This window comes from Chelonoidis abingdonii, chromosome 11 (assembly GCF_003597395.2).
Source record: "Chelonoidis abingdonii isolate Lonesome George chromosome 11, CheloAbing_2.0, whole genome shotgun sequence".
In the NCBI taxonomy this organism is placed as follows: Eukaryota; Metazoa; Chordata; order Testudines; family Testudinidae; genus Chelonoidis; species Chelonoidis abingdonii.
The window spans coordinates 25,632,465-25,654,715 of record NC_133779.1 but is presented as its reverse complement, the minus strand read 5'-3'; the positions used below and the strand labels follow the sequence as shown (position 1 = coordinate 25,654,715).

At 47.1% G+C, this 22,251-nt stretch overlaps 4 protein-coding genes and 1 non-coding gene across 5 annotated transcripts in view; 3 read left to right on the top strand and 2 right to left on the bottom strand.

Moving 5' to 3' along the window:
• Positions 1-22,251, bottom strand: part of LOC116824745 (uncharacterized) — an 864,335-nt gene that overhangs the window by 205,052 nt on the left and 637,032 nt on the right. The gene's annotated exons all lie outside the window — the stretch shown is intronic.
• The window catches only part of LOC116829256 (uncharacterized), a 385,131-nt gene that overhangs the window by 26,122 nt on the left and 336,758 nt on the right, over positions 1-22,251 (top strand). The window contains exon 9 of the mRNA XM_075070439.1: positions 5,645-5,771. Within this exon, the coding sequence (XP_074926540.1) occupies positions 5,645-5,771 (127 nt within the window). The remainder of the gene's footprint in view (positions 1-5,644; positions 5,772-22,251) is intronic.
• LOC116824014 (uncharacterized) overlaps positions 1-22,251 on the bottom strand; it is a 585,485-nt gene that overhangs the window by 317,443 nt on the left and 245,791 nt on the right.
• LOC142047429 (uncharacterized) overlaps positions 7,007-22,251 on the top strand; it is a 252,647-nt gene continuing 237,402 nt past the window's right edge. The window contains exons 1-3 of the mRNA XM_075070417.1: positions 7,007-7,092; positions 10,634-10,747; positions 11,154-11,954. Of these exons, the coding sequence (XP_074926518.1) occupies positions 11,162-11,954 (793 nt within the window). The 5' untranslated portion in view covers positions 7,007-7,092; positions 10,634-10,747; positions 11,154-11,161. The remainder of the gene's footprint in view (positions 7,093-10,633; positions 10,748-11,153; positions 11,955-22,251) is intronic.
• On the top strand, positions 15,415-15,486 carry TRNAG-UCC (transfer RNA glycine (anticodon UCC)). Its single transcript has one exon. It is a non-coding gene; the product is annotated as a tRNA-Gly (tRNA).

The window sequence follows — 22,251 nt, the reverse complement described above, 5'->3', positions numbered from 1 at the left end:
GGGCCCTGCACACCGCCCCTCCCCCCATGTCACAGCCACAGGAACCCCGCCCTGGGGGTTTGTCTCCCCGGTATCGGATGTGGAGTTTGTGTGTTAATTATTAACTCCCCAGACACTCCCCAATCCCCGTCCTGCTTCCGATGAGCTGTAAATATCTAGGGGACTCAGCTACTGCTCCTGCGGGGAGTTCCTGCCCCTCGGGCCAGGGAAAGGTGGAAATGCCTTGAACCCAATTCCAGCAGCTGCCGGGCGTGCACAAGTTAAAATGAAACCAAGGCTCTGTTTCCCCAAGGAGGTGGCCCCTAAATTATAGACATTCCCCAGAAAGCTGAAATGGCCAGGTCATAACTGATAGATTGTTACTGATCTATTGACTTCTGGGAATTGCCAGTAAAAGCAACACCCCAGTGAACGTGATTCCCTGGGGGACAGACCTCATGTGTCTTCATAAATCGGTATAATCTAATCTGGGACTTTATACAGTAAAATGCCTTATTCGTAGCCCTATGGGGATTGCCTGTATCCTGTAGGGACCTTAATTCTGCCCAGTCCCAGCTGCTTCTGTCCCCCACCATACGCCCAACCCTTTTCACCCCCTCCAACTAGCCATTGCCCATCTTCCCTCACTGCTTCCCCTTCCTGACTGACTGGCAGAGAAACTCTAAGCTCTAGCCCCTTCTCTTTGCCTCTGAAAGTTGCCTTTCCCTGGGCTTTGCTGCCTGTGTGCATGGCAGGTCGGGATGGGGAGCCATCACTTTCTGGGTATTTACTGAACATTCATCTAGGCCCTGACACCTTCATTCATGCAGAGGTAAGGTTGCCCAGCAGTGTGTTGGGCCCTGCCAGAGTGTCAAGTTCAGCAAAAGTCAAACCTCCAAAACCTAGCAAATAGAGAGCCAGTGCAACCTTAACTCTGCCACCTCGAGCTGGCAACAACCACTGGGTGTTATCTGCCTGCACTCCAGCTGCACTTGCTGTGTTAGGCGTAGCTGCACTGAAAGGTAGAGGCATTAGGTAGAACAGCTTGGTAGGGTGTGATTGTGATATGAGAAGATCTGGGTCTGAGTCCCCATGTGTGCGATGAAAGGAGAGAGGTGCACGTGTACCTTCAGCTTCCAGTCTGTATCGTTTCTGTACTGAGCTGTGCATGTTGTCAGGAGGAAACGGGAATGTTTGCCATGGGAATGGGTGACACGGGATGGATCACTTGATGGTTACCTGTACTGTTCATTCCCTCTGAAGCACCTGGCACTGGCCGCTGAGCTAGATGGACCTCATAGAACTGGAAGGGACCTCGAGAGTTCACCTAGTCCAGGCCCCTGCACTCAAGGCAGGATGAAGTATTATCTAGACCAGGGGTTGTCAGACTGGGGGTTGGGACCCCTCAAGGGGTCGTGAGGTTATTACATGGGGGGTCACGAGTTATCAGCCTCCAAACCATGCTTTGCATCCAGCATTTATAATGGTATTAAATATATAAACAAGTGGTTTTAATTTATAAGGAGGGGGTCGCACTCAGAGACTTGCTATTTGAAAGGGGTCACCAGTACAGAGTTTGAGAACCACTAATCTAGACCATCCCTGAGAGGGGGTTGTCCAACCTGCTCTTAAATCCCCAGTGATGGAGATTCCACAACCTCCCTAGGCAGTTTATTCCAGTGCTTAACCACCCCGATAGTAGGAAGTTTTTCCTAATGACCAACCTAAACCACCCTTGCTGCAATTTAAGCCCATTCCTTCTTGTCCTATCCTCAGAGGTTAAGAAGAACAATTTTTCTCCCTCCTTCTAACAACCTTTTGTGTACTTGAAAATTGTGATCATGTTCCCTCTCAGTCTTGTCTTCTCCAGAGTCCAATGGAAAACAGCTCCTGGGAAGCCGGGAAGATATCAGCAAAGCCTTTAAGGCATCTGAAGAGTGGATCTGGCCCCCCTAAACAAACACAATTTTTTCAATCTTCCCTCATAGGTCTTGTTTTCTAGACCTTTCATCATTTTTGTTGCTTGTCTCGGGACTTTCTCCAATTTGTCCACGTCTTTCCTGAAATGTGGTGCCCAGAACTGGACACACTGCTCCAGTTGAGGCCTAACCACTAAAGAGTACAGCGGAAGAATTACTTCTCATGTCTTGCTTACAATACTCCTGCTAATACATCCCAGAATGATACTTACTGTTGCAAAAAAGGCGTAACTCTGTTGACTCCTATTTAGTTTGTGATCCACTATGACCCCCAGATCCCTTTCCACAGTTCTCCTTCCTAGGCAGTCATTTCCCGTTTTGTGTGTGTGGAACTGATTGTTCCTTCCTAAGTGGAGCACTTGGGATTTGTCCTTATTGAATTTCATCCTATTTACTTCAGACCATTTCTCCAGTTTGTCCAGATCATTTTGAATTTTAATTCTATCCTCCAAAGCCCTTGCAACCCCTCCCGGCTTGGTATCGTTCGCAAAGTTGATAAGTGTAACAGAGAGACTCTGCTGCTGGGAGGGTTTGACCCTGTCTCAGAGGGTTACACCCTGGTGGGAGGGGGCTAGGCCTGTACTGGAATAAGGTCACTCTGCTTCAAAGTGTGGCAGAATCTAGAATGTCCATTAGCACGGTAAATCCTGGGGGAATCAGCTTCGGGAATGGACAAAAACCCTGTCTGAATTCTCACACCTTGCCCTTTTCACCCTGGCAGGTTACAGAATAACATCAACATTTCGCTCCAGATCATCCCCTCCTCCCAGGGGGAAGGAAATGGCTTCAATGGAGCTAGCTCAGGTAAGGGATTATCAGGGAGCTGGTGGTGGGTTCTGCTTGGAGGGAGAGGAGCAGTAAATGCATAGGAGGGTGAGCTGCTCGAGGTGGTGGGAGACAGGAACTATCTAGGATAGGGAGAGGGAGGGGACAGGATGTGACAAACCTGCTGAGGCTTGTGTACTCGGGTGTGATGGGTTGTCACCCCGGGGTGCAATGTGGGGGGCTTCTGGGAACCGCTGTGCCCTCTAACCCTCAAGCTGGGCTGGCCCTTCTCACACTGCTTTGCCGGAGATTCAGCCAGCCTCTCCAGGCCCTGTTATCACCCAACACGACAGCAGGTGACGTCACACACCCAGCTAAGCTACCTGAGTGCTTTACCTAGAATCAATCATAGAATATCAGGGTTGGAAGGGACCTTGGGAGGTATCTAGTCCAACCCCCTGCTCAAAGCAGGACCAATCCCCAGACAGATTTTTGCCCTGATCCCTAAATGGTCCCCTCCACTCAAGGACAGATAGAAGACATCAGCCAATTTCCCAGCTCCCCAGCCTTACACACCTGCTGTAGTAGAAATCCAGAATGATACCATCTTGTAGTGCACAGGGATCTGTATAATGTAAGCTCATTAATATAGTTCACCTTTCCCTCGATATGGGGAAGATACGCACATATGAAGATGTGCTAACCAAGCTGAGCTTTTCCCCAGACACTTCACTCAAAATATACTGATTAAGATAAAGCATAAAACAAGTTAATTAACTACAGAAAAATAGATTTTAAGTGATAGCAAACACACTAGAGCAGATTACCTAGTCAATAACCAAAAACTCAAAGTAAGCCTAAAATACTAGATGGATAGAATTTGATTTAGCAGTTTCTCACGCTGATTGATGATAGAAGCAATCCACCAAGTTTCCACCAATTCAGTCTTTGTTCCTCAGGTGCTGCCAGGAGTTCTTTTGTGCGGGGAATGAGGCCAAGAGATGATGTCACACCCCACCTTACGTAGCTTTTCCATATGGCGGGAACCCTTTGTTCCAAACTCAGTTCCCAGTCCAGTTAGTGGAAGAAGACAGGTAGCAAAATGGAGTTCATTGTCATGTGGTCTGGTCACATGCCCTAGCATGCCCTGCTGAGTCATACTAGCCATGACTCCTAGGCTGGCTGACACGTTCACAGGAAGGCTAAGCTCTTCCACGGTCCGTTGTCTTTGTTGATGAGCCATCAGCACTGTCTGGCTTCTTCATTGTTGTGCCTGAAAGGCTCGTTGTGGGTGTTACCCAGAGTAAGCACATGTGAAATACAGATACAGAGTCAATATCCATAACTTCAGATACAAATGTGATCCATGCACACAGGTAGGATAATCATATTCGGCCAATCATAACTTTTCCAATGACACCACTCTTGACGCATCTTGCAGAAAATGCCTCATCATTGTGTCCTAATCATATAATACTCCTACCACTATGCTGAATGTGGGGTGTAGTGTGTCAGATAGGGCCTAATTTCAAGGCACAGGAGTTGGGAATGGAACTTCCCTTCTTTGTGGAACAGGAAATAACCCCCCAGCCAGGGTTGGAAAAACTTCCCAGGCTCCCAATGCTGGAGCCGGAATCTACGGACACTTCATTAGTTACCACCACCCCCAACCTTTGCGGCAACTGCAAACATTATCAGTGATGGTTTTATATTCTCTTCCAGGTCATTGATAAGAATGTTAAATAGCACAGGGCCAAGAACCAATCCTTGTGGGAACCCCCTAGAAAGAAATCCCCTCGATCACGGCTTCCCATTTACAATCACAGTTTTTAATCTATTTAATGTATGCCGTGTGTATTTTGTATCTTCCTAGTTTTCTAGTCAAAATATTCTGCTGAACCAAGTCATATGCCTTGCAGAAGTCTGGGTATGTTACATCAATACTATTAGTTGCAACCAAACTTTTGATCTCATCCAATAAGGATATCCAGTTAGTTTGATAGGCTCTGTTGTCTCTGAACCTTTGTTAATAAGCACTAATTATATTATCCTCCTTTAATTCTTTATTAATTAAATCCATATTCGCTGCTCCATTATCTTGCCCAGTATTGATGTCAGACTAACACTCTTGTAATTAGCTCGATCATCTCTTTTAGACATTTAAATATTGGCACAGCATTAGCTTTATTCCAGTCTTCTGGAATTTCCCCAGTGTTCCAAGTCCTAATGAAAATCAACATTAACAGTCCACCACGCTCCTCCACCAAGTCTTTCAAAACTCTTGGATACAATTTATCTGGACCCACTGATTTAAACATGTCTAATTTTAATAGCTGCTGTTTAACATCCTTGTGAGTTACATCATCTGTTTTTCTCCAAATCCAGGAGAGAAATATTTATTGAACACTTTTACCTCTTCTGCATTATTTTTCATAATTCTGCCATTTCCATCTAGTAATTTACCACTTCCATTGTTAGGATTAATGTTATACTTTTAAAAATGCCCTTATTTTCATTGATTTCTGATAGCTTCCCTTACCAATTTTCTACAATTCTGACCATCTAACTTATATTCTTTACTATTGGCTTCCCCTTTCTTCCACATATTTTATTTGGAGAGTGTTGGGATTCCTACCAGGGAGCCACCAGCAGGGTCCAGAGACAGCCCCATCTCCTGTATCAAGCTCTGGCTAGTAGGTATGTGATAAATATGATGACCCTGCCTCCATCTGTCAGTTGGGAGACACAAAGGTTCTCTCCTTCCACCCTCTGATGCCTCCTGGCTGCTCTAAGGAAGGTGGAGTGGGACTCTGTTAACACGTGCCTCCTGGAGCTTCCATTTCCCTGGTGCTGCTGTTCCATGAATAGTGGGGTTGTGAGTGGGGCAGCAGATACTGAGCGTTGGACTCTTGCTCTTTCAGGGACCGGTGACTTTCGAGGAGGTGGCTGTGTATTTCACCAGGGAAGAGGGGGCTCTGCTGGACCCCGCTCAGAGAGCCCTCTACAGGGATGTCATGCAGGAGAACTACGAGACGGTGGTCTTGCTGGGTAAGGAGTCCTCTCCCCTGGGTGATTAGAAGCTGTGGGGTCTCTAAAGAACCTGAGTAGTAATAACTTTATACCTTTATTCATCATACAAGTTTTGACAAATTTCCTTGTCCCCCTCTTTGCCTCATCTCCCACCCACTAATATAATTTTTGGACATGTGCCTTTTTGGTGCAGTCAGTCATTTGAAAATTGCATTGAATGTATCCTTATTGGCTATATTAATAACTACATTAATAACTGTAGCTTTCATGCCTGTTCCTGATTGTAAGAGGAAAATAGGCCGCCTGTAGAATTCTAAATGGAGTAAATAGGTGTGTGACTCATGCATGGCTTGTGTGACAGTCAGATGAGCTCCTCTTTTGATAGGAGAGTGTATAATGTTGCCATTCAGGACCCCCTGGCTGAAGGGAGAACAGAGCTGTGGGAGGGGAGGAGAAGGGAGGAGTAGATAATTCTGGGGAGCCAGGACATGGGGTGGGTGTGTGCAGGGTTAGAGCTAAGCAGCAGCAGGGAGAGAGGAGGTTGTGAGAGACGAGGAGGGAACACAAGAAGCTCCCAAGGTGCCGGGAGGTGGTGCCGGCTGAGAGTAATGGGACGAAGGGGAGGGGAGTCTGGAGGAAGGGCACCCAGGAAGTGGGCTGGGTGAGTCAGTGGAAGGGAGGAGATGTTTGGGGATCTAGAGCTGTGGGGGATCCCAGACCTTTAACCCCAAATTCCTACCCAAGCCTTGTTGCTTTAGAGCCTCCACTCCAGTTTGATTTCTGTTCAGTTTCACTTCTTTATACATTTCCCTTCCCTCACAAATATTATTTTAACTCTTGACCTCCCTCTCTCACTCATTACCCCGCTCCCCGTATAACCTCCCATCTCTATGCACAGCGACACTGGCCACCAACCCTGAGTCCTTGCTGCATTCCTCCCTCCCAGAGCAGGGCCCCTTCCCAGGCACAAATGGGCACTTTGTTCATGATGTCACAGGCTGGTAGTGTAGCCTGTACAATTTTTACACCTACAAGATTACGTATTGGGGTACAGCTTGCCCTTGGACCTGGCTACTCAGAGTTAATGGAGGAGATGAAATTTGGTGAAACACACAGAAACTTGATCTGTAATTGAAATCATAGGCAAGGATCAATACACGTAACGATTAGAGTAAGATAAGTATAGTAAAGAGGGGCTTGCACTCTGCGTACTTTACAAGCTATGGACACCGTTGGAAACAAAGATCGAGGCGCAAGGGAGCCCGTCAGAAGGGAGGCCCTGCTTCAGTTTACACTGTCTCGGGGACCTGACAAAATGAAAAACTGGTAACTAGGAGAGGTATTTTCTCCACTTCTTTATGGTAATAGGATGGCGATATACCATATCTGCTCCTTTACTCTGATTACAATAATGTCACTAGCTGCCCCAAAACATACCTGGCCTTTGGGAAGTCCATAATCAAGCATCAAGCATTAATACTCATGATTTACATCACTGATTTATTAATAATTCCAATATTGGATGCGGTCCAACTGCTGAGATACTCCATAGTAACCTAATTGCTAAAGCCCGCCCAAAACTTCCTTCTTTCAGAGTCCTGTGGCATATTGCACCTGTTTCTGGTTCCTCATTAGTCTCTCAAAATGAGGGTGCGAAATATCTGACCTGGGATTCTCTCCTTAGGCCTATTCAGGTAAATCCCAGACTTCAGCATAACTGCTTCCACAAAGCCTCAGCCTAATAGAAGGCCCTGGACTGTAGCAAGCTGAGGCTATGTCTGCACTACCGGGGTAACTCAACCTACGCTGTGCAGCTCCAGCTACGTGAATAACGTAGCTGGAGTTGATGTACCTTAGATCGAGTAACCGCAGGGTCTGCTTACCTTAATCTTCTCATCGCGGTAGAGTACAGGGGTTGACTGCAGAGAGATCTTTAATAGACCCACTACATCGACCACCAGTGGATCGATCTCAGAGCTTTGATCCCAGCTGTAGTGTAGCCCCTGCCCTTAATAACCCATTTATTTATGTTCACCTCCTTGCCCCTCCACACATGTTCCAAGCTAATAAGCAATACTCTGATAATGACATTTTACCTCTAGCAAGTATAAAATTGCCCACATGACATGAGACTAGATCATAGATCATAAAATCAGATCAGGATCAACAGGAGTGAGAGTTTGGAGAGAGTCTTGTCCCCCCTCTCCCCAGCTGCAGCAGCCACAAGCTGTCTTCCCTCCAGGCTTGTGTGGATCTCTGAGCCTGTCCCTCTTGAGGTTGCGTGGCCCAGTTCTTGCTTCTTACCTTCTCCTTTTCCGGAAGAATGAGAGGCTGCTGTTCCTGAATTTTAGTGTTTAAACTCCCCCAGCATGTGGAGAAGGCTTGGGAATTAATTCTCCTTCCATTACACCTGAGTCACTAGATTTCCTAATTCCCCAAAATGTGCTTTTGCGATGTCACAGTTCTGGGGTAGCTAAGCCTTTGACCTGCCTCCATGATCTGCTCAAGGAATGGCCCCTCAGGTATCAGGCCTCTACCCAGCCCCACATGTCTCTTCTTTTTGACCAGAGTTTGAGGACTGCAGCTTGTCCTCCACTGTGTTCGCTGCACTAACATCCAGCTCCTGTGCTTTGCTTTCTCTCCAAGGGCTGTGGGCAATGTGTGTGTGTGTGTGTGTGTGTGTGTGTGATAGAGGTGGGAATTTTGGTGATACTTCTATGATACCAATACACCCATCAGTTTCCCTCTGTGATTGGTATTGCTATGATTATAATGAGCAGGAGACATGAGGGGTTTTGTAATGTACCTGTCATGGGGTGATACGAAAGGACTGCCTGGGACCAACCCACGTCAATGGAATACCCAACAGAAACAAGGGAATAATTCTCACCTGTCCATGGAAGGATCTCCGCTTGGCTGAGTGAAGCATACATGGACTTGTTATGTTTTTGGGAGCAGGAAGAACTGGGCTAGCAGACACAGGGAGCTCTGCCGGAGCGAAGACTAATGGACAGGCACAGGGAAAGGAAACTGAAGCGTTTTCTACAGCAGCATGGCTCAAGGGCATTGGCCATTATGAACTATATTATCTTCTTCGCTTCTCAGTACTTATGTAATGACTTTCCAATGCTGTTTTTCAGTTGACTAATAAACCCTGCTATGTTTTAAAAGTCTGCCCAATGTCACAGCAGAAACTTGCCCTGTGCATTGACTGAGGAACAGTCACTGAACAGGAGTGTCATTCAACTGGACCTGCTGGCAGAGGTCACAGGTTGAAATAGGAGTGTTGAAGCCAGAGGCTCAGTCTCAGGTGCTGAAGCTACGTGGCCAGTCCTTGTGAAAGAGTAGGAGCCCTTGGGAGTCTAGTGCACTCAAAAGACACCTCCCGAGGACTGTTTACAAGCCAGGGCATTGCCCAGATCCTATGAATCCATGACATTGTCCCAGTGCGCCTTCTGGGGAAAAGAGATAAAACAAGAAAAGGATGTAAATGTGTATTTACCATGGCCCTCTCATCAGTCCTCATGGGAATCCCTGATCAGTTCCAAAGTGTATTAAAACCTTCCTTAAAGTCTTGGTTATCAGGTCATGTCAGATTTAGAGGGCTTTCCCTTCACCCTCCCACTTCCCTGTTTCTTGTCATGCAGACAGCGAGCAGCAAAAGACCAGAAGACCGAAGCACAGAGAATGTGATATTTATTGGGGTTAGTTTCCAAGCAGGTATATTCCAAAGCCCTTCACACCAGCTGGGCTTATCTCTGTACACTGATAGAGTCTGTTCCCCAGTGTTCCCTTCCCAGCTCTGACGCCGCAGAGCGTTTACTCCGTATCCCTGCCTGGCTGTGATGCCACAGAGCCTTGCCTGTCTCCCCATTCCCTGTTCCTGTTCCCCCCCTTAACAAACATGATTCCAATTTCCTTTCCCCCTCCTGTTTGATCCCATTTATATACTAATATTCTCAGCTATACCTTAACCAATCATGGTACTGAAATTTAACTAACCAAATCAAACGTATTGTAACATAATTCTCTAACCAATTATATCCCACTACATTATTTACTTACCTAGCAACATTAATTATACAGCAGACAGAAATAATTAGAGAACCAGACTGATTAACAAGGTAAAAGTGATGGCCATAAACTTAAAACAATACAGAAATGAGGGTTTCACGACCACAACCATTGATAAGGGATCTCTTGCCAGATAGGATGCTATCCAACTAAGTTTTCTTCAACCATCTTCAGATCTGTTTTTTTATCTGGTGGTGATGGGCACTATCAGGACAGGATCATCTTCCTAACAGCCCAATAGCACTTTATATCAGTGTGACTGGTTTGGGGTGTGAGGATGTGACCCTTTGCTTCCCAGCTTATGGCTGCCCCTGCTGCTTAGCCAAAGAACAAGGCCTCAGACTATCCTAGTGCGAGAAGGCCCATACACAGGCAGACTGTGATTTTGATTCTTTGGTTTTATACCCCTGTAACTAGCTAAGTGAAAAAATACACCTAAGTTCTTAAAGTCTAGGCTTCACAGGCAGGCCTGAATATCTCTATTCTAACAGTGGGTTCTACCCCTTCCCCCATTCTGTGTCTGTCTTCTCTATTTAGATTGTAAATTCTTCAGGACATGGGCCATCTCTATTCTCTGTTTGTACTTGTCCTAGCACAATGGGGACCCACTGTTAGTTGGCCCTGAGGCACTAAGGTAATGAATATGATTTATAATGATAATAACTCTCCTGGCACTTTGAGCCAAGGAAGCTGGTCTTGGGATGTTACTGCTTAAAAATGAGCTGGGATTAAAACCATGGAATATTCTTTGTGACAAGTATCCCACAAATTCCACTGACCTCCCTTGTTTTCTTTGCCTGGAGTAGGGTTTCCAATTTCCAAACCTGATGTGATCTCGCAGCTGGAACGAGGGGAAGAGCCGTGGGTCCCAGACCTCCAGGGCTCTGAGAAAGAAGTGCTCCCGAGAGCTGCCTGCACAGGTGAGGAATTGGTTAAACCAACTCAACAACTGTTTAGGAATGCAGGAAACATTTGAGATGCCCTACAGAGATCCTGTGAGCTCTCCAAGTTCAGGATTGTTCTCTGCAGATGTGGAATCATTATGCCTGATGTCACTCATGACATCCCTCGTACCCTGACTGACAACTGGCAGCAGGTCCCTCCCCTATCTCACTTTCCCCTGAGTGTTCTGGTGAGATGCAGCCCAAAAGTGATCCCTTCCCCTCTCCTCTGGTGAACGGTTTGGGGAAAATCAGCATCTGATAGGTTTGTTCTCTCCCACACACATTTTGGTTTGTTCATCCCTTTTTCCATTCCTCTCTCTGAGATTTCCTTTATCTCTGGCACTGGGGGTGACCTATGTCTGGGTTCTCTGTCTCCGATCAGGTGATGGGATGGTGAGTGAGAATGAGGAGAAACCCCAGCAGGAAGACGATGAGCAAGTAGAACCACATGGAACGTTATCAGGAAGATCCAAAGGGAATGTTTCCGGGAGTTGTCCTCTCCCAGAAAAAGCAAAAGCCTGTGAGACTCAGCAGAGGCCAGAGGAAAACTTCAGTAGCCACTCAGGCCTTATAACACGTGACAGAATCCACTTGGAAGGAAGACACTACACATGCCACGAGTGCTGGAAAAGCTTCAGTTGCAGCTCACACCTTATCAGACATCAGAGAATCCACACAGGAGAGAAGCCCTACAGGTGTTCTGAGTGTGGGAACCGCTTTGGTCATCACTCAAGCCTTATCACACATCAGAGAATCCACACAGGGGAGACGCTCTACATGTGTTCTGAGTGCGGGAAACGCTTTAAGCACAGCTCTACCCTGAGCACACATAGGCGAATGCACACGGGTGAGAAACCTTATGGATGCTCTGAGTGCGGGAAAAGCTTTAGTCAGCGTTCAAAGCTTATCACACATCAGAGACTCCACACAGGAGAGACGCCCTACACATGCTCTGAGTGCGGGAAAAGCTTTAATCACAGCTCTGTCCTGAGCAGACATCGGAAAATCCACACAGGTGAGAAACCTTATGGATGCTCTGAGTGCGGGAAAAGCTTTGGTCAGCGTACAAACCTTATCAGACATCGGAGAATCCACACAAGAGAGATGCCCTACACGTGCACTGATTGCGGGAAAAGCTTCAATCAGACATCACACCTTATCACACATCAGAGAATCCACACAGGTGAGAAGCCCTACACCTGCGCTGAGTGCAGGAAACGCTTCAAAGAGCGCTCACACCTTATTAGACATCAGAAAGTCCACATGAGAGAGATCAATAAATGCCTTGACTAGGGCTGACTGAAGATATTTTTTTTTTTTTAATCACATTTGTTAATTCTCACATAGTGATCTGTGCACCATATTCACTGTGGCCTCTCAGTGCCACCAGAGGAGTTGCCTGCTTCTGCCTTTTGCAGCTCACCTTCTTTGGGGTCAGTCCTGTGATCTTTTCTATCAACTGCTTTCCTTTTGAGTCATAGGAGTGTGTGTCCCTCCAGCCAGGAATGTGCATCTGCTCCAGGTGCGGGGGGAGAGGTTTGACCTCAACAAGCTACACTGAGGCAAAAACTACCTGTGCCTGACATCCACTAGGGCTGCACCTGGCGTTGGCTGCTCAAGTTAGTGATCTTGGTGTGAAAAGATAATTATAGTTGTAGAGCAGATGCAGCCCAGGTGCAGTGGTTGGCATTAGCTTTCCCTCTGACCTGACCTTAACAAACCCTGAACTTCACAGTTATACTGTTCCCCCATTTCAAAGCAATTCTTAGTCATCAGGTTCCCCCTTTGGAAACCATTTTTTTCATTCCTACTCTGTTGTTGCTTCAGGTTGTGCTGGAGAGCAGATATTTTTGCTACCATTTTCCTCAGTTAAAATATACTGAACTATAACAAACAGCAGGAACAGGCAGGGATAGGGAAAAATGTCATGTCACCCTCTGTAACAACAGAGGAAGATAGGGTACGTCAGAGGGATTCCCTTATTCCCCATCACCGTCCCAATCCCCCTGTTGTTCAGTTGGTTAGGTCAAAATTTTTTCTAAAGGGCTGGGAAGAGGATTCCCTAGTAAATGACTTAGAACTAAACAAGATACCCATGCATTGGGCTCCCAAAGCAGTTGTGGCCCAGGCCCTACAGGAGGTCGCTCCTGAAGATCTCCCCTTCCTAATCAGGTGCATGTTGCCTATTGTTTGGGAACTGCAATCCCTATCTAGGTAGGGATCGGGAAATGGAAGTGACATTTCTCTTCAGCTCCCCCCCAGGAGATGCTGCAAATGTGTAGAAAATGAAATCCCTGTTGAATGTGATATAGCTGCAGAAAGAGACCTATTTTTAATAGAGACCTGACATTTGGTGTTTTACAGGGATTCTAAGCCGCACCTGAATTTAGTCCCTAATTTAAATTTGTGGCACCAGATTAAAGACATAAAAGATCATAGTTGGGGGAGTTGTACCTCACTATCGCTACTGATCTGTTGTGTGGTTGGTGACGAATTCTACGCCAGAGAAGTGTCAAATTACTCCAAGTAATGTCAAAGGTTTGACAAGAACTCAGGTAGAAATTGCAGGTAGTGGTGGTTGATTTTTACCCCAGAGGTGGGAGCTATGGTGACCTGTGGCCCAGGTCAACTATTTTTAGAATCTTCTCCCTAGTTAAGTGGCATCGGTCACACTCCTGAAGGCGCCAGGATTAAATTGGGCACAACTGTCTTTTACCATTTGGATCCAAAGTTTCATGAAGCACAGAGAGAAACAGCTGATTCCTTCAGAGCCATTCCATGCCTATGGGTCCCAATCTGGCTGCCTTGTTGGACAAGAAGCACTTCTATGCTGGGCAAATGATGGTAGCCAATAATGGAATGTGTCAGATTCCAAGTTCAGACTGCAGGATACTTGAATGCTGAGTCCAGAGTCTGTGGTTTAGTCCAGGCCTGCACAACTGTGAGACCCTTCCACCCACACTTCTGGGAAAGCCCCAGGGAGAAATGAACTCTCAGAAATGGAAGGCTCCTAGGTTATTGTAGAATGTGTCTTCACACAAAGCTGACTGGGTGGAAATGGGAATTAAGAGAAAACTTGCCCTATGGGTTTATATGTTGTAACTGTTGAATAAGTTGGTACCAGCGACAATGAAATTAAACATGAAATTAATTAGTATCACAGAAGAGGCTGATTACGTGATAACTTTCAGTGTTACAATATAATTCAGGTTTTCTTCTAGTTCTCTCCCTGCCCCCTCCTACTACACAGGAAATGGAGGCTAATCCTGAAATTAAACCCTCACTCCAGAGGAATTAGAATGGGGGAATATGTGAGAGAAATAGCATGTGTGAGAATAGAGACCCAGTGTAGACTGTAATTATTTCTATTTCAAATGGAATTTATCTTGATAAATTTTAAATCTTCTATTAAGAGGAAAATTACTTGAGACAGGATGTGTAACCTTTTACCCAGTTGGAGGGTAACACCCACAGACTTCTCCAGGTCTCTTGTTTGCAAAGCAAAGATGTCACATCAGGCAGGAGATGTCAAAATATACAGTGGTGATGGATGTGTGATGGGAGCTTTTCTGGGTTGGTTTTTCGGTTTGGTTTCTTAATTTAAATTTTGCAACTAGTTATTTTTATAGATGCCGAGGCCCCTTTTCTGTTTGAGCACAGCTGCTTAACCCTCAGGCCTGGCTCTGGAATCCTCCCCAAAACTGGCCTTGTGTTTTTCTTTCATGTTTGATATCTTTGGGGTTCACAGCAACCGATACTTTGAGAAAGTGATGTGTAACTTGTTTGTACCTGTATATAAGAATGCACCCCTGGGGCGGTGTCTTTGTCCAGCCTAGGGGGCAGTGGAGAGTCCTGCCACTGACTGAGCCGGTCCATTGTCTGGGGCGCATATTGATAATATCTCCTGTAGAGTCTGTGGGAAACTATTACTGTGCTTCGCTTGAAATAAACCTGGCCAGGTGCCTTCGTCCCATATCAGAGTCTGTGGTCATTGGGGGGTTCTCGCTGGGTCTGCTGTGCCAGCGATCTGCAGAGCCGGGGCAGCACACATGCAGCCAACTGTTATCAACATCGAACAAGAGCAGAGCACCACACCAGTGGCATCTGACAACAGGGTGAAATTTGTCATTATTTTCAGCGATTTTCATTTCCCTTCTCTGGCGGCAGAGATGGGGTTGGAGCTGTCGCAGGCTGGGATGTCGAGCTCACGTTCCCAGGGCCGGCTCCAGCTTTTTTGCTGCCCCAAGTAGTGAACCGGAAAAAAAAACAGAATAAAGCCGATTGGCGGCACTTTGGTAGCAGCTAAAACGTGCCAATTCATTCTTTGGCAGTAATTCGGTGGCAGGTCCTTTGATCCCTCTCTTCCTCTTCGGCGGCAGCTCAGAGCAGAAGAGAGGGACTGAGAGACCTGCCACCGAAGACCCGCCTGTGCCACCCTTTTCCCTTGGCCACCCCAAGTAGCTGCTTCGTAGCTGCTTCCTTTGCTGGTGCCTGGAGCCAGCCCTGCGTGTCCCCATCTATCAGTTACTCTAGGAACTTGGCTCTGCTCACAGGCTGTCTCCAGCCTGGTTGCTGAGCTCCTGAGTGCTTGGAGGTGAGTCATTTGGCATAAGTGGCACCTGGGAGAAACCTTCCTGCCAGATGCATTGGTGGTATAGTGGTGAGCATAGCTGCCTTCCAAGCAGTTGACCCGGGTTCGATTCCCGGCCAATGCAGGGATGTGTCCTTTTCTTGGCCGGGAATTGGTTTAATTTCAGTCCCGTTGTATCGGTTTATCAATGGAATGGGAGAATTAACGTCCCAAATCCCAGCAGGTCATTCAACACCCAGTGGAGGAAGAAAGGGGCAGCTATACAGTGAGCTGTTGGAGTCATCCTGGTATTACGTTTGGTTTATTTTTTAAAATGTTTCCTTTACCTCCCTCTCCATTTTGGACTCGGAGCCTTTAAGAGCAGAGGGGACCATCGTGATCATCTGGTCCGATCTCCTGCACCTTGCAGGCCAAAGGACCCCACCCACCCACTCCTCTGATAGACCCCTAACCTCTGCTTGAGTTACTGACATCCCAAAATCATGGATTAAAGCTGTCAAGTTACAGAGAATCCACCATTTACACTGGTTTAAACCTGCAAGTGACCCCTGCCCCATGCTGCAGAGGAAGGCGAAAATCCCCTCAGGTCTCTGCCAATCTACCCTTGGAGAAAACTTCTTCCCAGCCCCAAATATGGTGATCAGCTAGACCCTGAGCATGCGGACAAGGTGCACCGAGCAGACACCTGGGAAAAAATCCTCTGCAGTAACTCCGAGCCCTCCCCACCTATTGTCCCATCTCCGGCCGCTGGAGATATTTGCTACTAGCAGTCACAGATCGGCCCCATGCTGTTACAGGCAGTCCCATCATACTACCCCATCCATAAACGTATCAAGCTCAGTCTTGAAGCCAATTTGGGTTTTTGCCCCCACTGCTCCCCTTGGGAGGCTGTTCCAGAACTTCACTCCTCTGGTGGTTAGAAACCTTCACCTAATTTCAAAGTTAAGCTTGTTGATGGCCAGTTTATATCCATTAGTTCATTCCTAGTGGGGGCATGTGATAGTGTGGGGGAGGGAGGGAGAAAGCCTGGAGAACTGACCGTGGGAGCCAGAGAGATTCCCTGTTCCTCAATCACCCATCTCTGGGAGGAACCAGTTGGAATTTCCCTTGGGAAGCTGCCACTAGTAACTCAGATGTGAAAACATTATTCCGTCGGAATCAGATTAAAGCCTCATCACACCTGGTGTCATGGTCATTGACCTGGCTCATTCCTGGGACGTTACCGGCCACAGCAATGCAATGAGTGGAACCAAATCCCTTTCCAGAGCCCAGGCACACACAGAAATCTTGGGGCTTTTCGTTCCTAGGCTGCTGGCGCCATCATCTGGCCATTTGGTTTCCCTCCTTTCTGTTACTACCTTTAGCTTTCTGCACAGAAATTTTAATTCCCTGGGAGAGATTTGGGAGCGTTTCTCTGTTTTGTGTTGTTAAGGACTGAAATGTTCCCCAGTTCCTCAGTCCCAACCTGCCTCCCGTTCTACTGCCCATGCATCCCCATCCCGGCCCTCAGCCCCATCTGTGTAGGGGTGAACCCTGTCACTTCGCATTGCCTAGTTCCCCTAACTCTGAGGGACTTCAGCTCCTCTGTGTCCCCCGGGACCCTCCACACCACTCCCTGCTTACCACGGTAGATTTTCAGTAGCAGAGCTGCTTTTCAGCACCTGCCTCTCACTTTAAGAGGCCCCCATTAATAACCATTTTCAATATGTACTTACTGCAGCTTTTATCTCAATATTTGGGTGGGGGGAACTGTTAAATATCAATAATCCTTTCCCAAAATTGTCCTAGGGCTTTGATATCCGTTATCAGCAATGAACGGCCCATTGAACCATGTAGCCTGATTGTGGTATAAACATCCTTAGATTTTTCGCAGCTAGAAAAAATCCCATCAATAACGTAAATGTCAGGAGACCTGCCTGAAAAACAGTGACAATTTATAACAGTTCATTGGCAGAATTATTACACTAAGCGTATGTGCAAACATGTGCCCTAACCACTGTCCTCCCTCCCGCACCAATGACAGCTAATCATTAAAGCACTGGGGAGAGGGTCTCCATGCTCAATCTTGGTGGCAGAGTGTTTTGGGGTTTCAGAGCTTCCACATTATCCATAGTGGATGAGCTGTGGGGTGGAAGCTTGGAAGCTCAATGGAAGAGGGTGGGGCACGCATGCAGAGAAGGTGGCTTTGGCATTAAACCTAGCCCTGCCTTAGTGAGTATGGGTTCTAGTTTAGGACAGTGGTCCCCAAGAAAGTGGGGCATGCCTCCTAGGGGGGCCAGCCTCAGGCCAAGCCAGCCCCCATGGAGAGCAGGAGGGAGCACCACATCTGAACCCCAGGCTCTCTGGCCCGCCTTGACCCTCCTTACCAACCTCCACTATCCCTCTCTGCAGCAAGCCAACAGTCCCGGTCCCACTTCTCAGCCCAAGTTCTCAACTGTGGCTGGCCGAGGGGCTGCAGACACAGATAAGAGGTCACAGTGAAAAGTTGGGATCACTGGTTTAGGGTGACTTGCCTCAAATCACTTCTATGTCATCCATTTAAAGTTCCTCACCCGCACCACCCCTCTAGCAGGGATTGTGACGCTAGGTATGTTGTTATGGCCATTTGGTTTCCCTCCTTCTCTAAGAACCTTTAGCTTCTGCGAGAAATGTTATTCCCTGGGAGAATGACTCGGAGCGTTTCTCTGTTTTGTTGTTGTTAAGATTGAAATGTTCCCGTTCCTCGGTCCCTCTGTGCGTGGCTTGACTCATCTAGGAAGGATAATAACATCTCATTGCACTTCATGTGATTTTGTAACCCACCACAGCCAAACTGTCCTTTTTGGAGCAGCCCGCCTACCATGCTGCATAGCAGGCGGAGTAGGCGGGTCTGCTACAAACACGGTCCTGTTCGAAGTTTTTCCCCACTCCTCACTAGATGTGAGGGGGGGAGCTCAGTCCGACCCTGCTTCCTGCTTAGTTTTAAAACACCTACTGCCCTACGCTCTGCTGGCCTTGGATTTCTCCTCTGTCCCTTCCCTGACCAGCTCAGATGAGGGGCCGAGTGGTTAAGGTCACTCACTCACTCACACCGGCCGTCACCCAAATGGGCTATACCTGGAACTCGCTAGAGCAAATGGCCCGATGGCGCCAGCACCTAGACGAAAAGCACCGGATTTCTGTGTGTGCCTGGCTCTGAAAGGGATTTGTTCCACTATTGCATTGCTGTGGCTGGTAACGTCCAGAATGAGCCAGGTCAATGACCATGACACGCCGCTGTGAGAGGCGTTTATCTGATTCCAACGGATAATGTTTTCACACCTGAGTACTAGTGGCAGCTTCCCAAGGAAATTCCAACTGGTCCCCAGAGATGGGTGATTGAGGAACAGGGAACTCTCTCTGGCTCCCACAGGTCAGTTCTCCAGGCTTTCTCCTCCCTCCCCCACCACTATCACATGCCCCCACTAGGAATGAACTAATGGATAAAACTCGCATCAACAAGCTTAACTTTGAAATTAGTGAAGGTTCTAACCACCAGAGGAGTAGATTCTGGGAACAGCCTCCAAGGGGAGCAGTGGGGGCAAAAACCCAAATTGGCTTCAAGACTGAGCTTGATACGTTTATGGATGGGGTGATGATGGGACTGCCTGTAACAGCATGGGCCATCTGTGACTGCTAGTAGCAAATATCTCCAGCGGCCGGAGATGGAACAATAGGTGGGAGGGCTCGGAGTTACCAGAGGATGTTTTCCAGGGTGTGCTCGGTGCAACCTTGTCCGCATGCTCAGGGTCTAGCTATCACCATATTTGGGGCTGGGAAGAAGTTTCTCCAAGGTAGATTGCAGAGACCTGAGGGATTTTCGCCTTCCTCTGCAGCATGGGGCAGGGTCACTTGCAGGTTTAAACCAGTGTAAATGGTGGATTCTCTGTAACTGACAGCTTAATCCATGATTTTGGGATGTCAGTAACTAAGAGAGGTTAAGGGGTCCTATCAGAGGATGTGGGTGGGTGGTTCTATTTCGCTTTTTATTTTTTTATCTCTATTTTTTTTAGGGCGGTTTTTTTCCAAAAAACATGCTAGTCAACTATAAAGATTACTGGAGTGATGTAAAGAGGCAGTCACCCCAGAGTAGCCCCCACAACTCTGGTGTTTCTATCACTATAATTCTTGAAAATTTGTGGAGGTTCCAAATTCAATGGCAGAGGGACCATTGTATTATACTAAGTTGATTCTCTGTATAAAACAGGCCATAGAAAATTTTCGCAAATATTTTCCTTGAGCAATGACTTTTATGAAAATTCCATCATTCTATTTAAATATTGCAGTACGTCGAATCCATGACACTTGGTAAACTTGTTCACAACAGTTAACTTTCTCACTATTAATAATTTAATCTATTCCTTTTGAATGTCTTAGCTTAGCTCCGCCATTGGTATATTATATAATTTTCTCTACTAGACTGTGAGAATGCCACTTTTTCATATTTGTCCTTTAGTTAGATGCTATAGCATGTAAATGAGTCATCCTTAACTCTTGTTAAACTAACAGATGAGCTTTTGTGTATCGTAAGGCAGGTTCCTAATCCTTTTTATCATCGTGGTCTCTATTGGAACTTTTCAATTTATTCAAGATCTTCTGAACTGAGGACACCAGAACTGAACCAGAATGCCAGCAAGCCAAGAGCAAAATAACTTCCTATTTTATCAATATCCCCTACTTATCCCCCAAGAATCGAGTAGTTTTTGCCATCGTTGATTGGCACATCTTCAGCTGATTATCCATCCATGACTCATATGCTCTGTACAGTAATGCTTCTCGGATTAGATCCCATCTGTAAGTATGGCTACATTCTTTTCTGATTGTATTCTTTCATTCTAGCCATAATCAATTGGACATATTCTTGTGTCCCAGCTAACAAGCGATCCAGATTGCTTCTGTATCAGTGACCTGTAACCTCTTTCACTATTATCACTCCCTAGTTTGTGTCATCTGAAACTTTATCATTATGATGTTATGTTTTTCTTCCAGGACATTGACAAAATCTATCAACAGCTGAGCAGGACTGATCCTTGCAGACTGACTTGAAGACAACCTGTTCAATCTCTGGCCATTTGGTTTCCCTCCTTTCTGTTACAACCTTTAGCTTTCTGCACAGAAATGTTAATTCCCTGGGAGAGATTTGGGAGCGTTTCTCTGTTTTGTGTTGTTAAGGACTGAAATGTTCCCCGGTTCCTTGGTCCCAACCTGCCTCCTGTGCTACTGCCCATGCAGCCCCATCCCAACCCTCAGCCCCATCTGTGTAGGGGGTGAACCCTGTCACTTCGCATTGCCTAGTTCCCCTAACTCTGAGGGACTTCAGCTCCTCTGTGTCCCCCGGGACCCTCCACACCACTCCCCTGCTTACCACGGTTCAGATATTTCAGTAGCATGAGTCTGCTTCTCAGCACCTGCCTCTCACTTTAGAGGCCCCACATTAATAACCATTTTCAATATGTACTTACTGCAGCTTTTATCTCAATATTTGGGTGGGGGGAACCTGTTAAAAATATTCATAAAACTCCTTTCCCAAAATTGTCCCAGGGCTCTTGATATCCGGTGTATCAGCAATGAACGGCCCATTGACCATGTAGCTGATTGTGGTATAAACATCTTAGATTTCCGCAGCTAGAAAAAATCCCATCAATACGTAAATGTCAGGGAGACCTGCCTGAAAACAGTGACAATCTTAGAACAGTTCATTGGCAGAATTATTACACTAAAGCGTATGTGCAAAGCATGTGCCCTACCACTGTCCTCCCTCCCCACCAATACAGCTAATGCCATAAAGCACTGGGGGAGAGGGTCTCCATGCCTCATCTTGGTGGCAGAAGTGGTTTGGGGTTTCAAGAGCTTCCACATTATCCCATAGTGGATGGAGCTGTGGGTGGAAGCTTGGAACCAATGGAAGAGGGTGGGGCCGCATGCAGAAAGGGTGGGGCTTTGGCATTACTAGCCCCTGCTTAGTGAGTAGGGTTCAGTTTAGGACAGTGGTCCCCAAAAAGTGGGGCATGCCTCCTAGGGGGGCACCTCAGGGCCCAAGCCAGCCCCCATGGAGAGCAGGGAGGGAGCACCACTCTGCCCCCAGGCTCCTGGCCCCGCCTTGACCCTCCTTACCCCCTCCACATCCCTCTCTGCAGCAAGCCACAGTCCCGGTCCCACTCTCAGCCCCAGTTCTCAACTGTGGCTGCCGAGGGGCTGCAGACACAGATAAGAGGTCACAGTGTGAAAAGTTTGGAGATCACTGGTTTAGGGTGATGCCCTCAAATCACTTCTATGTCATCCATTTAAAGGTATTCCTCACCCGCCCAACCCCTCAAGCAGGATGGACTAGGTATGTTGTCTGGCCATTTGGTTTCCCTCCTTTCTCTTAGAACCTTTAGCTTTCTGCGAAGAAATGTTAATTCCCTGGGAGAGACTCGGGAGCGTTTCTCTGTTTTGTGTTGTTAAGGATTGAAATGTTCCCCGGTTCCTCGGTCCCCTGTGCTGCCCTTGACTCATCTAGGAAGGATAATAACATCTCATTGCACTCATGTGATTTGTAACCCACCACCAGCCAAAACTGGTCCTTTTGGCACAGCCGCCCCACCATGCTGCATAGCTAGGCGGAGTAGGCGGGTCTGCACAAACACGGTCTGTTCCTGAAGTCTTTCCCCCAGCTCCTCACTAGATGTGAGGGGGGAGCTCAGTCAGACCCTGCTTCTGCTTAGTATTTAAAAACACCTTACTGGCCCTACCTCTGCTGGCCTTGGATTTCTCCTCCTGTCCCTTCCCTGACAGCTCAGATGAGGGGCCGAGTGGTTAAGGTCACTCACTCACTCACACCGGCCGTCACCCAAAATGGGCTATACCTGGAACGCTAGAGCAAATGGCC